The sequence below is a fragment of the Capricornis sumatraensis genome, chromosome 11 (assembly GCF_032405125.1).
Source record: "Capricornis sumatraensis isolate serow.1 chromosome 11, serow.2, whole genome shotgun sequence".
In the NCBI taxonomy this organism is placed as follows: domain Eukaryota; kingdom Metazoa; phylum Chordata; class Mammalia; order Artiodactyla; family Bovidae; genus Capricornis; species Capricornis sumatraensis.
The window spans coordinates 38,760,655-38,775,880 of NC_091079.1; the positions used below are offsets into that span (position 1 = coordinate 38,760,655).

General features: G+C 49.0%; 1 protein-coding gene across 2 annotated transcripts in view; it reads right to left on the minus strand.

Moving 5' to 3' along the window:
- The window catches only part of PRKDC (protein kinase, DNA-activated, catalytic subunit), a 130,395-nt gene that overhangs the window by 78,856 nt on the left and 36,313 nt on the right, over positions 1 to 15,226 (minus strand). For both annotated transcript variants that reach the window (XM_068983808.1, XM_068983807.1), the window contains exons 28-34: positions 9,042 to 9,136; positions 7,652 to 7,751; positions 6,414 to 6,547; positions 3,232 to 3,483; positions 1,626 to 1,849; positions 478 to 686; positions 158 to 290 (exon numbers count right to left, since the gene is read on the minus strand). In XM_068983808.1, coding sequence (XP_068839909.1) covers positions 158 to 290; positions 478 to 686; positions 1,626 to 1,849; positions 3,232 to 3,483; positions 6,414 to 6,547; positions 7,652 to 7,751; positions 9,042 to 9,136 — 1,147 coding nt within the window. The remainder of the gene's footprint in view (positions 1 to 157; positions 291 to 477; positions 687 to 1,625; positions 1,850 to 3,231; positions 3,484 to 6,413; positions 6,548 to 7,651; positions 7,752 to 9,041; positions 9,137 to 15,226) is intronic.

The window sequence follows — 15,226 nt, forward strand, 5'->3', positions numbered from 1 at the left end:
CTACAGTCGAGGCAACAATGACGTGTCTGGAGCAAGTATTTCTCTAATTCCCATCTCAGCAAGCTCTGTACATAACGATGTCTTAAAAAGACTACACATACATAGACTAACTGGCATAATAAGCTAAGAGAAATGTAAAACAAAGCAGCACAGTTACCTGAGACGGCACTACGACATGCAGAAAGCCAGCCTTGTGCAGCTGCTTACAAGCCAGCACGAGAGAAGCCAGTCTGGCCCTCTTTGTGGGCGCGTCTGGGCCATACAGGTCAACAGCACACAGCTCCGCAATGCTGGCCAGCCAAGGAAAACAAAGAAAAACCAGGTGAGTGCTGGCCTCCTTACTGTAAGGACTCTGACAATCATGAGTCCTGCTGGAATGCATTTACTAGCTTGCAGGGCCCAGCCATGGCGGCTATCCTGGGGCCGGGCATGCCCTGGCTGACGCTGCCCCCACACAGAGCCCGTCCGGAGCCCCACCTTTCTGCTGTGACCTCTTCCCGGAGGCGGGCCTCCAGCATGTCCCGGTGTGGGGACGTCTTCAGGGCCCTCAGCAGGGCCACACACACGTCGGGGAGCTGCTCCATCACCCGCACATCTCCAACGTTGAAGCCCACACTCGAGGGTGCACACAATGTCCTCACCAGGAGCCTCATGAGGTCTGTGCTGCATGAGTCCTTCCCAAGGAGCTGGACAGACACAATGGCAGCAATGGGACTCCCAGCACTCTGGACGGCCAGGCACATGGGATTCCGTCTGCCTGGGGAAGGGCTGGCACCTGCTCTCCACGAGGCTCAGCGAGCACACATTCCAGTCTCCTGGGGTCACTCCATCTTTGCCCCAGGAGAGGCAAGGCCTGGAGGTACCCTCATGACACTCATGGGGAGGCCTGGGCCCCCAGCCCTGGGAGAGGCGGGCCTGGAGGTGCCCTCGTGACACCATTATGGGGTCGTCTGAGCCCTCAGCCCCAGGAGAGGCAGGCCTGGAGGTGCCCCCCATGACCCTCTCACAGGGAGGCCTGGGCCCCCAGCCCTGGGAGAGGTGGGCCAAGAGGTGCCCCCCATGACACCCTTATGGGGTGGTCTGAGCCCTCAGCCCCAGGAAAGTAGGATCTGGAAGTGCCCCCGTGACACCCTCATGGGGCGGCCTGGGCCCCCAGCCCTGGGAGAGGCGGGCCTGGAGGTGCCCCTGTGGCACCCTCATGGGGCAGCGTGGGCCCCCAGCCCTGGGAGAGGCAGGCCTGGAGGTGCCCCCGTGGCACCCTCATGGGGCAGCCTGGGCCCCCAGTCCTGGGAGAGGCGGGCCTGGAGGTGCCCCTGTGGCACCCTCATGGGGCAGCCTGGGTCCCCAGCCCTGGGAGGGGCAGGCCAGGTGCACAGCAGGCACACAGTAGATGCCAACGGGTGGGCTGTGGGTCTCAGCCAAACAGACACATTTACAAACTTTGGCTGATGTGCATTTCTTCAGGCAGGTGCTCGGTCACAGCATAAAACCCAAGAGCCAGTAAGATATTTAGAAAATTGTCTTCTGTTCCCACACGAGCACCTGAAGTCCGGTATTCTCAAGAACAGCCTGCTCCCACACAGGGACAGCTCTGGGAAAGCAGGCCGGTGGGAGGGTAGGCCCACCTTCCAGCCGTCGGGGCAGGCGCCCAGCAGCGTCGTGGAGAACTCCAGGATCCGGACGACCACCGTGCACTTGCTGTAGCTGTACCTGTCCCCCTCCTGCGGGCTGGGCCTGTCACCTGGGGTCCCCATGCCAAAGCACCTTTGTGCTGCTGTGATGTCGTGCAGGGCGATGCTCTCTAAGAAGAAAGCCACTGCTTCCCAAAGCGAAGACTGCGTTTCAGCACCTAGAAAAAATTATAGTAAAATATCAGCATACACTTCCTTCTAAAATCACTAAGATTAACGTAAAATTTCTTCTTTAAGTATGGGTGTGATATATACACTTTCAGTCAAATTTTTAAAGGTTCAATAAAAGCTGAATAAAATGGGCAGTTATTTCCTCTCATTTCAAAACACAACCCACCTAGAAGTCAGCTGCAGACTCATACAGTAAGAACACACCTATGGAAGGTTAGATCCTGCTTCTCAAACACTACCCACGGGACCATAAATTAACACAATCTTTTTGAAGGGCTATTTGCTCAATCATACTAAAAGCTTTAAAAAAATGTGCACACCAATTTCTATCAAAGGTTTAAAAGTTCATATCCTTTGATCCAGCACTGAGATTTTATCCTCATGAAATAATAGTGGAACCGCAAATATGCGCTTTGAGGATGTTCATTCTAGCAATGTTTTCAATTTAATATAAGAAGAAACCACCTAAATGTCCTCCAAAGGGCAGTGGGGGAGACACATCCTGGCCTTAAACAGGGGGCTCTGACTGGCTGTTTCATGGAGTCAATTTCAGACCAACTCCCAGACAGGTTTCCCACAAAACTCTTGAGTCTGAGATACACTCCCCTGGCCCACCCCGTCTGCCACAGAAGGACAGACACAAGCTCTCCACTCTGTGATCGGAGTGCAGCTCACCATCTGGGCATAAAGATGGGGACAACTGACCCCAGTGGTGCCTAAGTTGAGAGAAGAGCAAAGGTGAAGGCTGGGTGAGACCCTCTCGGGTGGGGGTTTCCAGTTCTCTGTGTCATTAGATTTGAGGAAAGTTAATCAAATTGCCATCTGACAGGTCACTTGAGTAATTCTGGACCAGTCATTATGTATTCAAGTAACCGAGAGTTCATTTGGTCAGAATCACAGTCTCAAACCCCAGGTGCCCTTGAGTGCAACAGACCAGGGGCCACCTGAGTCCTTGTAACCCTGTCACCTCTGACAGGACTGGGGGAGGATGCAGTAACCTGGGTCAGCTGTCACCACAGCTGGAGCAGATGCCCCCGGTTCAATCATTTGAAAAGCCCAACCTGTTCTGTGGACAAGTCTGCAGTTTGGCCCACCCAAGCGAGGACCCAGGAGAAATCCAAGACACTAAATGTGGCTGCTCTGAGCCCCACAGCAGAGCGCACCTGGCAGCCACTGGCCGGCTGCACACACTCCATGCTGGGGACGCCCCTCCCAGAGTGGCACCTGCCCGTGTGGGCCATGCTCCCTGACGGAGGGAGCAGGCAGAGCCGAGAATGACATCCGTGATCCTGTCCAGTCACACGTCCCATCTCATCCCCAGCCTGGCTCCGGGCAGAGCCGTGGAGCCGAGCCGGGAGGCTCTACCCACCCAGGACCTCAGCAGCGCCAAGGGTGCCCGCATCCAGGAAGGTGTTGTAGCATTCCAGCGCGGCCAGCAGCGCGTCCATCCACTGCAGGGTGGCGCGCAGGCTGAAGGGGCCCTGCAGGTGGCGGAGGGTGGGCTGGGCCAGTAGGCCAGCCGGCCGGTCCCGGGCTCCTCCACCCTCGAAGGTGCTCACGAGGAAGGGGATGCCTTCCTTCTGGACCAGGTCCCTCAGCCATGAGGAAGGGGACCTGTTGCCTTAAAAGAGAAACAGGATTTAAACACACACATCAGTCACTCTCATGTGATTAAAATCATTTGCTAATCGCTATACGAAAATAAAAAAATAGCTTCTCCCAACAAAAAAGAACAAAAAAAGGTCTGGTAGGGTTAAAATGTAATCAGACCATAACAAGATGGGCAGTATCACAATATTTCAAATACAGCCCCCCATAAAAGACTCACATAAACAAACCTACCAATGCAACGAAATTCCAAAATGATCCAGGATAGTGTTTTTCTAACTGTGGCACTCACAGCTCACTCCCTGTGCTCACAGACAAGAAGGTTATTTCCACCAGGAGTCATTCTCAGTGTCTTTAACCATTAGCAACCTAATTGGATACCATTTCACTACCTATAAACTTCAGACTCTTCCTCCTGCCCTCTTTCTTGAGAACCATTATTGCTTTTTTGAAGGAACAAGCACCAGAGTAGTGAGGCCCTCTGAAGGTTCTGCCTCTCCACCCGGCGCCATGGGGAGCGGCCCTCTGGCCTGTGTCCTTGTCCAGTGACTCACACAACATCCGCCTCTGGGGCTGTCGCCAAGATTACATGACCTGAAGCAGCTAATATCTGAAACAGTGCTCGGAAGAGCATCTACCACATGGCAAAGTCCAGTGTTCATTAAATAAGAGAATTAAATGATCTACTTTTTAAAAGATATTTTTCTCTCTGGGTCATCCCCGTGCACCAGCCCCAAGCATCCTGTATCCTGCATCAGACATAGACTGGCGATTCGTTTTGACCCAGAGAGATGTTATGGGGAGGGAGGTGGGAGGGGGGTTCATGTTTGGGAACGCATGTACACCCGTGGTGGATTCATGTCAATATATGGCAAAACCAATACAGTATTGTAAAGTAAAATACAGTAAAAATAAATAAATAAAAATAAAAGATATTTTTCTAATAGGTATTAATTATTTTCTAAATTAAACAAAGAACATCAAAGTGTATTTTGTAGGCTCTGAAATCAGTGCCTTTAAACATGTCAAGTCATTCTGATTCTAATGAAGTTAGAAACTGAAACAGAAATGTATTTCTGATGCAAAAGAAGAAATGTTTTTTACTGTGTCAGAAAATGCCTATCACAAGCCATGTTAGAAAAGATTAGAACCATGTTTTCAGAGTTTTAGAAAGAAAAATTACCAGTCCATTATTTTCACTAAGAGAAAAAGAAAACCGTAACAGTGAGTAAAGCATAAGAAGATATGTAAATTCTACATCGAGTGCTAGCTGAGAGTGGTGGCGGCAAAGATGCAGAAATGAAGGGCCCAGGAGGACAGGCCTAGAGGGAAACAAGATGGGGGGGGTCTCTCGCTCCCACTCCCCGTGAGCCGGGGCCTTTCCACCACCATTCCCTGGTGGGGAGCAAACCTGCACTGTTCATCGCACCCCATGCATCTGGGTGTCCACGTGCCTAGCCCAGTGCACAGGGCACCTCTGCAGGTCCCAGGACCTTAAATATCCCTGAAGTGGGCAGAGGCCCCCTAGAGGACACAGGAGGACAAGTCAGATGGCGAACCCAGTGTCCAGTGCTGAACACAGATCATTCTGAGGGGTAGAGCCCTGATATTTCCCCAAAGTACAGGAGGGCCTGCAGCAGGCAGCTGGGAGGAAAAGTGGCCGCGCTGACACCACTAGCGGGCGTGGGGCCTGCAGGAAGCAGTCCCACCTCTGCCCTGCCTTCTACCCCGTCCATCCACTCTGCACTGACTTCCTTGTGAGAATGGAAACATGTGAAACAAACTTTGCTAACTAAAAGCATATATAAAATACTAATGCTTTTTAAACAATTCCCTAAAAATGAAAAGCACAAGCATACATCTCTATCACGTACGTTAAATAATAGTACAGTGGATAAATACATACTACAGGTTTACATAGTATATGCAAATATACAGCATGGATAAAACCATGATATGTAGTATGTAAATTATATAGTATTTATCATCACATATTTCATAGCACCCTGGAGAAGGAAATGGCAACCCACTCCAGTATTCTTGCCTGGAAAATCCCATGAATGTAGGATCCTACAGCCCATGGGGTCACAGAGTCGGACATGACTAAGCAACTTGTACTATATTCCACAGTATAACAAAATGCACAACCCTTCTAACTCCCAGAATGACAGGAAGGTATCTTGCCTCTTGTTCCCCACAGTGGTTCTCCATGCCACTTGCTAAACAGAACAGGCTGAGGAGCCATGGTGCAGGGCGCTGCCTCACGCAGATGCACGTGGCACAGCGCCACTTGGTTCCAGACTCGCACCCGGCACACGTGAAGCCCAGCGTCCCCATGCCTCAGCCACCAAACCTGAGGATGGACTAACTGGAGAGAACAAGACACTCACTCCTAAGAAACTGAGACATGATCTCAAGTTTAATGGCTCAGCACAGTAACTACTAAAAAGCACAGGTCCACTGCTTTCCTTTAATATCACAAAGATCTGAGATCATTCAGACTTGGGAGTCTGGAATTCCTTATTAATTTACATGTGAAAATAAAACAACTACACTACTTCATTAACTATTAATAAGATTTATTAAATCTTAATTGAATATCACATTAACAACCACCATGGTCATCCAACTCTTCCTTCTTTTAAGTGGAATAGAAAAGCAAAAATGTTGTAGAAGAAAATAAAAGATACTAAGAAATCCTAAATTTACTTCCTCTGTTTCATCTAACATCAAAACAGCATTTTCCCTTCTATAAATCTTTGGGAACTCTGTAGCCATAATTATCAGCTGTCACACAAATGACCTGAAATGATTATTGAACATACTTACTTTTTGTTTGTTAGAGGCATGTTACATTTCTCTAAATGGAAAGATCACGTTTTATATAAGTACATCTCTAGACTACTGGTAAAAGACACTTATAGAGCACAGTGATCGCCATACCTGGCAGCAAAGGAACAAGCTTATAGAAGAGTTCTATGGACTTGTGTCGACATTCCGTCTGGGGCCTCCCGCAGTTGGTGAAAAGCCACTGGACCATGTCCGACAGGCACAAGGACGCCACAGGTGGGAAGCCTCTGTATGGAGAACACACTGCATTCAGTATTTGCCTCAACATTCAGCATTTAGCCAACCCCAGAGTCCATAAACCATAAATTTAATTTTGCTTCCTTAATACATGTGGAAACCTCATTAAAAGGCATTTGATTTATTTTTAATGTATTATCATTAGAATACAATCAAAATGTCACAGGTGAAATAAATTCTAAATGCTCATTGCCTTTTTTTAATTGAGGGAAAAATTAAAAAGCATTTCTTAAAAGAACAGTACCACGTATTTTCATGTTTTCTGTTAAGTGCAATTTAAAACAAAAGGGGTTAAGGATCTGAAGCAGAGCTTCTCAAGTTGTGCTCCCTGGACCAGCTTCATCGGAGTCATCTGTAAACTCAGCAGAAAGGCAAATTCTCAGCCCCCTGAAAACCTATGAAGTCCAATTCCAGGGCAGGGCCCAGTGATCCACGCTGTTACCAGACCTCAAAGTAATCCTGTTGCTCAAGAGTGAGCATGAGCAACCTGGAGGGATGCCACGCCCAGGGTAGGGGAGAATTGATTTTAAAACCACAGAGGGAGAATCAATGTCCAGTCCACAGGCTATGCCTCTGCAGAGTGTTAGCACATGCCAGGGCTCCTCAGGCCTGTGCATAGACCCGGGGGAGAGGGGGCACGGCACACCATGACCCCGTCTGAGAATGGGACCTGGCAGGATGGAAATGGGACTAAAGACAGAAAATCACTGGGCGATGAGCCAGCCTTGGTTTTGAAGGACTTCATTTCAAACTCCTGTAACTTCATGTCTCTCAAAATCCTACTGTTCTAATATTTTGGATCTTACATTCCAAACCTACTCCATAGCATGTCAAAGAATTCCACATTAGAGCTGTTATTTAGTGCAGACATATCTCAGCTCCAACAATGACTCTAAAAATGCATCTACCACCCCAACCAAGATTACACCTTAAATGAAGCACTTTTAAACATACCGCTTTTAAATGACTTTAGGAAACTGACTCTATACTTTTATAAATTCCTCACAGATATTAAACATGTGTTGACTGAGAATTAGTTTTATTTTGGGGGGAAAAAAAAGAAAGAGAAAGAGAAAGGAAGGAACATCACCTACAGGGGACAGCGTCGCTTTTTGGCTTTGTTTAAGGAAACATGCTTCTTCTCGATGATGCGCCCCAGGTGGTCGACAGCATCGCAGCACTGCTGAACCGTACCTGCTCTCAACACACAGACATCGCCACGGAGATTCGCAGCTGATAGTCATCATCACAGCAGTACTAGGCTTCCTGGCCGACGTTTGTAATTAAACAGGTGATTTTATAAAATACAACACTGCATGTCCACAACCAAAACCCATGTTTAAGAAACCGCACGTCAGCATGGTGCGCACTCACACAGAGAGACACAACAGCCCCGCCAGCCAGAGGCAGCCTCAGTTCCGGGTGGGACGCGGGACCCACCAAGCTGGCCAGAGCCCACGCGCCCCCCACTGCAGGCTGTCATCTCGGGGGGAGCTCCCTGACCCTCCTTCTCTGCTGTAGGTTAAACTCTGTTATAGTTGATAATACAGCATTGCAGAACAGAAGTAAAATGGTGAAATCATCCACAGGCATCTAGGGTGGTTAGGAAAGAGGCCTCCCCTGTTACCAAGAAAGCATTTTCTCTCTACACTTTTTACCTGACAGTGATTTTTAAGAGTCAAATTTCTCCTGTTGAGAAAAGTCACCTGTATACGACGTCAAGATGAAGCAATTTTAATGTAATGCTGGCAGGACTGAATTTTAGATGTTTTTACTCATTAGTAGGGCTATCAACATGGAGGACAACAGGGCTCCATGTGTCTGTTAAAAACAGGCACCTCCCTAGTGAGGGCGGGGTTCTCCACACGTGAGAGCCACGTCAGAACCCTGGGCCAGACTCCCAGGCAGACCGAATAGGGGATCGCCAAGAAGTCTTAGAAAACTGAGGATGATCCTGACAGCTCTGGACAGAATGTAGCCTATGTCTGGCCTAGTATTTTAAAACTGTCTTCATGACTGTCACAACAGCTTTATCACAGTCTTGTTGGGAAAGCTATTTCCTACCTTGTAGACCACAATTAGTGAGTTCAGAGACATTGTCCTCCTCTCTGAGCCTATCAGGTCCACTGTCTGCCCTGCACCAGCTGTGCGTTTCCACAAGCTGAGTCACCACGGCAGCTGGCTGGCTTCACTGGGGCTTCACTGTAAAACTGCCCTGCCCACCCCGGGCAGGACCCCGCATGACCGAGGTCAACCTGAGTGGCCGCCAGGGGGACATGGTGAGTCTTAGGGGTGGGGGTACAGACACCTCTTGTATAAACTGGGTTAGAGGCTGTGAGGGGCCCATCCTTGCTTCACTCATCACCCTAAACAGGAGACAAGAGAAGACAGCGCCTCACAAGGGAGTGGCCTTGGCCCCACCCTGCGTGGACAAGCTGGCGAGCTGTGCAGGCCAGCGTGCACAGTAAGCCCGAATGGACCTACCCAAAGACCGCTCGTCTGTGTGCGCTAAGGCCAGGCTTTCCATGTACGTGACCAGGGCTTCAAACACAAACTGTTCCACCAGAGCCTCCTCCTCCCTGCAACAGAGAACACGAGTGTCATCTGAGAATCGGAAAACACCCACAACACAGGGACACAGCAGTGCTACCAGACAGAATACACCTGAGCTGAATCTGTCTTTAGAAACGGCTCCAATACTCTAAAACAGAAAACAACCTAACACATCTCAAAGAGGAAAACCTGGCCAAGGACAGACCCAAGAGACATGGCCTTTCATGACAAGAGCCCTCCCCCACCTGTGGACCTACTCACAGCACAGGTCCTTGAACCACTGTTCTGACCACACTCCACGCATCTCCCCACCATTACATGTAGCAGAAAGGAAGATCTGGTCCTACATTCATTCTTTCAAAGCAACTTCAAAAGCTCTCTACCCATCCAAAAACAAGTTAACACCAGCAGTCATCTCTGGGCCTTTCACAGGCATACCCACCACACGTAACAGTTACACAGACCACCAACATCTTCGGATGATCCAGTGACAGCACACTTCCGGGGGGTCAGGGCACAGGTCAGCCTCCCCCTGGAAAATCTGTTCCTCTGACACAGGACAGGGAATGACTGTGCACACACTGCCAGGCAGAGACACACAGTCTCATGGGTGTTCCAGCTTGTGACCAAGTACACAGGCACCACTCCCCACTCTGGGAAGGGGTGTTTTCCCAGAACCACAGTGAGGACCAGGGTGAGGACGAGTGTGAGGATCAGAGTGAGGACCAGAGTGAGGATGAGTGTGAGGATCAGAGTGAGGACGAGAGTGAGGACGAGAGTGAGCGATCACAGTGAGCGACCAGAGTGAGGACCAGGGTGAGGACGAGTGTGAGGATCAGAGTGAGGACGAGAGTGAGGATCAGAGTGAGGACCAGAGTGAGGACGAGAGTGAGGACGAGAGTGAGCGATCACAGTGAGCGACCAGAGTGAGGACCAGGGTGAGGACGAGTGTGAGGATCAGTGAGGACCAGGGTGAGGACGAGTGTGAGGATCAGAGTGAGGACCAGAGTGAGGATGAGTGTGAGGACCAGAGTGAGGACCAGGGTGAGGACGAGTGTGAGGATCAGAGTGAGGACGAGTGTGAGGATCAGAGTGAGGACGAGAGTGAGGATCAGAGTGAGGACCAGAGTGAGGACGAGAGTGAGGACGAGAGTGAGCGATCACAGTGAGCGACCAGAGTGAGGACCAGGGTGAGGACGAGTGTGAGGATCAGTGAGGACCAGAGTGAGGATGAGAGTGAGGACGAGAGTGAAGACCAGAGTGAGGACCACAGTGAGGACGAGAGTGAGGACAAGAGTGAGGGATGAGAGTGAGGGACGAGAGTGAGGATCAGAGTGAGGACGAGTGAGGACCAGAGTGAAGACCACAGTGAGGATGAGAGTGAGGACCAGAATGAGGACCAGAGTGAGGACGAGAGTGAGCATAAGAGTGAGGACCAGAATGAGGACCAGAGTGAGGATGAGAGCAAGGACGAGTGAGGAACGAGAGTGAGGACCAGAGTGAGGACCAGAGTGAGGACGAGAGTGAGGATCAGAGTGAGGACGAGATGAGGACCAGGGTGAGGACGAGAGTGAGGACCAGAGTGAGGACGAGAGTGAGGACCAGAGTGAGGGATGAGAGTGAGGGACGAGAGTGAGGATCAGAGTGAGGACGAGAGTGAGGACAAGAGTGAGGACGAGAGTGAGGACGAGAGTGAGGACAAGAGTGAGGGATGAGAGTGAGGGACGAGAGTGAGGATCAGAGTGAGGACGAGTGAGGACCAGAGTGAGGACCAGAGTGAAGACCACAGTGAGGATGAGAGTGAGGACCAGAATGAGGACCAGAGTGAGGACGAGAGTGAGCATAAGAGTGAGGACCAGAATGAGGACCAGAGTGAAGACGAGAGCAAGGATGAGTGAGGAACGAGAGTGAGGACCAGAGTGAGGACCAGAGTGAGGACGAGAGTGAGGACGAGAGTGAGGACGAGAGTGAGGACAAGAGTGAGGGATGAGAGTGAGGGACGAGAGTGAGGATCAGAGTGAGGATCAGAGTGAGGACGAGTGAGGACCAGAGTGAGGACCAGAGTGAAGACCACAGTGAGGATGAGAGTGAGGACCAGAATGAGGACCAGAGTGAGGACGAGAGTGAGCATAAGAGTGAGGACCAGAATGAGGACCAGAGTGAAGACAAGAGCAAGGATGAGTGAGGAACGAGAGTGAGGACCAGAGTGAGGACCAGAGTGAGGACGAGAGTGAGGACGAGAGTGAGGACGAGAGTGAGGACAAGAGTGAGGGATGAGAGTGAGGGACGAGAGTGAGGATCAGAGTGAGGATCAGAGTGAGGACGAGTGAGGACCAGAGTGAGGACCAGAGTGAAGACCACAGTGAGGATGAGAGTGAGGACCAGAATGAGGACCAGAGTGAGGACGAGAGTGAGCATAAGAGTGAGGACCAGAATGAGGACCAGAGTGAGGACGAGAGCAAGGACGAGTGAGGAACGAGAGTGAGGACCAGAGTGAGGACCAGAGTGAGGACGAGAGTGAGGATCAGAGTGAGGACGAGAGCAAGGACGAGTGAGGACGAGAGTGAGGACCAGAGTGAGGACCAGAGTGAGGACGAGTGAGGACGAGAGTGAGGACGAGAGTGAGGACAAGAGTGAGGACGAGATGAGGACCAGAGTGAGGACGAGAGTGAGGACGAGAGTGAGGACGAGAGTGAGGACCAGAGTGAGGACGAGAGTGAGGACGAGAGTGAGGACCAGAGTGAGGACCACAGTGAGGACGAGAGTGAGGACCAGAGTGAGGACCAGAGTGAGGACCACAGTGAGGACGAGAACGAGGACGAGTGAGGAACGAGAGTGAGGACCAGGGTGAGGACGAGTGTGAGGACCAGAGTGAGGACGAGAGTGAGGGACCAGAGTGAGGAACCAGCAGGGCTCGAGGATGGGGGCATCAGGACAAGACTGCACTTTGCTGTCTGGTTTGGCAGGAATATTACCCTAATTTTTTTTTTTAATTTGAATCCTAGAAGGGGATCCCAGAAGCCTCTTATGGTTCCACAGGCCCCTCATCTTCCACACGCATAGCCTGTCACACACCCAGATTTGACACTGAAAATACAGGCTGTGGGCAAAGGTGTGAGGCAGGATGGAACATGGGTGTCAGAGCGGGAAGAAGAGGTTCCCCTGAACAGCATCATGTGGTCAAACTGCCAGAGCTGGAGTCAATCTCAGAGGGCCAGGGTGACTACAGTAGTTTTATCCTGAACAAAAGACAGTAAGACAAAAACCAAATCCATTTAAAGTAGTGAGAAGATAAATGACAAGACAAATGATACTCTAAAACCTTGCTCCCCAAAAAAGATCTCCAGAACGGCCCCGGAGCATGCAGGAAGGAAGCGTACAAGCCTGTATTTATATCACCCAACACGCGACACCCCCAACACAGCTCCCTCGGCATCTTCTCTCAGAGCCACTTGGAATGCAGCCCAGCAAACCCAGGTATCCGAGAAAGACAGCAACAGGGTAAAGGAAACAAGGTCTCACCAGAACAGGGGGCGGGGGGCGGATGGGGAGGGGCGAGAGGAGCACACAGCCAGAGGCAAGTCAGACAGGGCGGAGAGAAGGCTGGACAAGTCTCGAGACCCAGTGGATGCTTCCAGCCTGGCTCTCCTCCAGGACTGCTTCAGCTATTCGGGGTCTTGGCGGCTCCCCACACATATTAGGATTGCTGGTCCTATTTCTGTGCAAACAGCCATCAGGATTTGGAGAGAGACAGCATTGCATCTCACGACTTGTGTGGGAGGTATGGCAATTTTAACAATATTAATTCTTCCAATCCGTGAGCACAGAACAGACTTCTGTCTATTGGGGTCTTCTTCAATTTCTGTCGTCAGTGTCTTACAGTTGTCAGTGTGCAGGTCTTTCACCCCCCTGGTTAAATTTATTCTGAGGCATTTTATTCCTTTTGATACAGCTGTAAATGAGGCTGCTGTCTTAATTTTACTTTCTGATTGTTTGTGATGAGTACACAGAAAGGCAACAGATTTTTCTGTGCTGATTTTGTATTCTGCAACTTTACTGAGTTTATCAGTTCTAACAGTTTTATTGGTGGAGTCTTTAGGGTTCTCTATGCAAACTATCATGTCATCTGTGGACTTTCCTGGTAGTCCAGTGGTTCAGAATCCGAGGTTCCACTGCAGGAGGTGCAGGTCTGATTCCTGACTGGGGAACTAATATCCCACACACCATGTGGTGTGGCCATATGTTTTAAACATTCTTATGTACAAATAGGTTTTCACAACTTAAAAAACTAAAAGGAAAAAAAAAACTTATCAAAATACCAAGGGCATTTTTCACAGAACTAGAACAAATAATTTTAAATTTTGTATGGAAATATAAAAGACCCCAAATAGCTGAGACAATCTTGAGAAAGAGTAACAGAAGTGTAGGAATCACACTCCCTGAGTTCAGACTATACTGTAGTGTAATCAAAATGGCCTGAGATTGGCACAAAAACAGATGGATAGATAAACAGAACACAGTAGAGAACCCAGAAATAAAACCATCCAGTTACGGTCAGTCAATCTATGACAAAAGAGGCAAGGATATACATGCAGAAAAGACAGGGTTTTCAATAAATGCTGTTGGGCAAATTGGACCGCTACATACAAAAAATGAAATCAGTTCATTCTCTAACAATGTATTAAAAAAAAAACCAAAATGAATTAAATACCTATATGTAAGATCTTTAACAGACTTTAAAGACTACATATGTGACTATAAATGCAATCATATGTAAGACTGTAAAACATAAAACTCCCAGAAGAAAATACAGGCAGAATACGCTCTGACCTAAATTGTAGCAATATTTTCTTGGATCTGTCTCCTAAAGCAAAGGAAACAAAAGCAAAAAGAAACAAATGGGGCCTAATTAAACTTAAGCTTCTGCACAGCAAAGGAAGGATCAACAAGACAAAATGACAACCTACGCAACAGGAGAAAACATATGCAAATGATATGATAAATATGGGGTTAGTATACAAAATACACAGACACCTCAGTATCAAAAAGCAGTCCATTTAAACATAGGCAGAAGACCTGAACAGACACTTCACCAAAGGAGACACACAGACGGCCAACAGGAACATGAAAAGACGATCAACATCATTAAGCATCTGGGAAATTCAATCAAAACCACAATGACATATCACCTCCCACCTGTCAGATAACTATTACCAAGAAGACCAGAAATACCGAGTACTGCTGAGGATGTGGAGAAAGGGGGCCCTTGGGCACTGCTGGTGGAAACGTAAACTAGTGCAGCCACCATGGAAATAGCACGGAGGTTCCTCGAAACATTAAAACTACAACTACCATGCAACCCAGCAACCCCACTCCTGGGCATACACCTGAGAAAACCTCAATTCAGTAAGATAAAGGCACCCCAGTGCTCACAGCAGCCCGAATCACAGCAGCCAAGACAGAGACAGCCTAAGTTTCCACTGACAGATAAAAGGATGAGCAAGATGTGTATACAGACAATGGACTACTGCACAGCATAAAGAAGAATGAAATGATGCTATTCACAGCTATATGGCTGGACCTGGAGAGCTTTATGCTTAGGGAAACAGATCAAAGACAAATATCGCATAATATCACTTATATGGGGACTCTAAAAAATAAAACAAACATATGTACGTAACAAAACAGAAACAGACTCACAGATATAAAGAACAAACCAGTGACTACCAGAGAGAAGGAGGAGGGGCAAAACAGGTAGAGGAATTCAAGACACAAACTGCTATGTACAACACAGAAAAGCAATGTGCAATACAGGAATATAGCCAGTATTTTATCATAACTACAGTGAAAGTGAAGTCGCTCAGTCATGCCCGACTCTTTGCGACCCCGTGGACTGTAGCCCACCAGGCTCCTCCGTCCATGGGATTCTCCAGGCAAGAATACTGGAGTGGGTTGCCATTTCCTTCTCCAGGGGATCTTCCCGACCCAGGGATCAAACCCAGGTCTCCTGCATTGCAAGGCAGACGATTTAACCTCTGAGCCACCAAATGAAGCATAAGCTTTAAAAACTGAATCACACTGTACACCAAACATTTTACAACTCCACCTCAACTAAA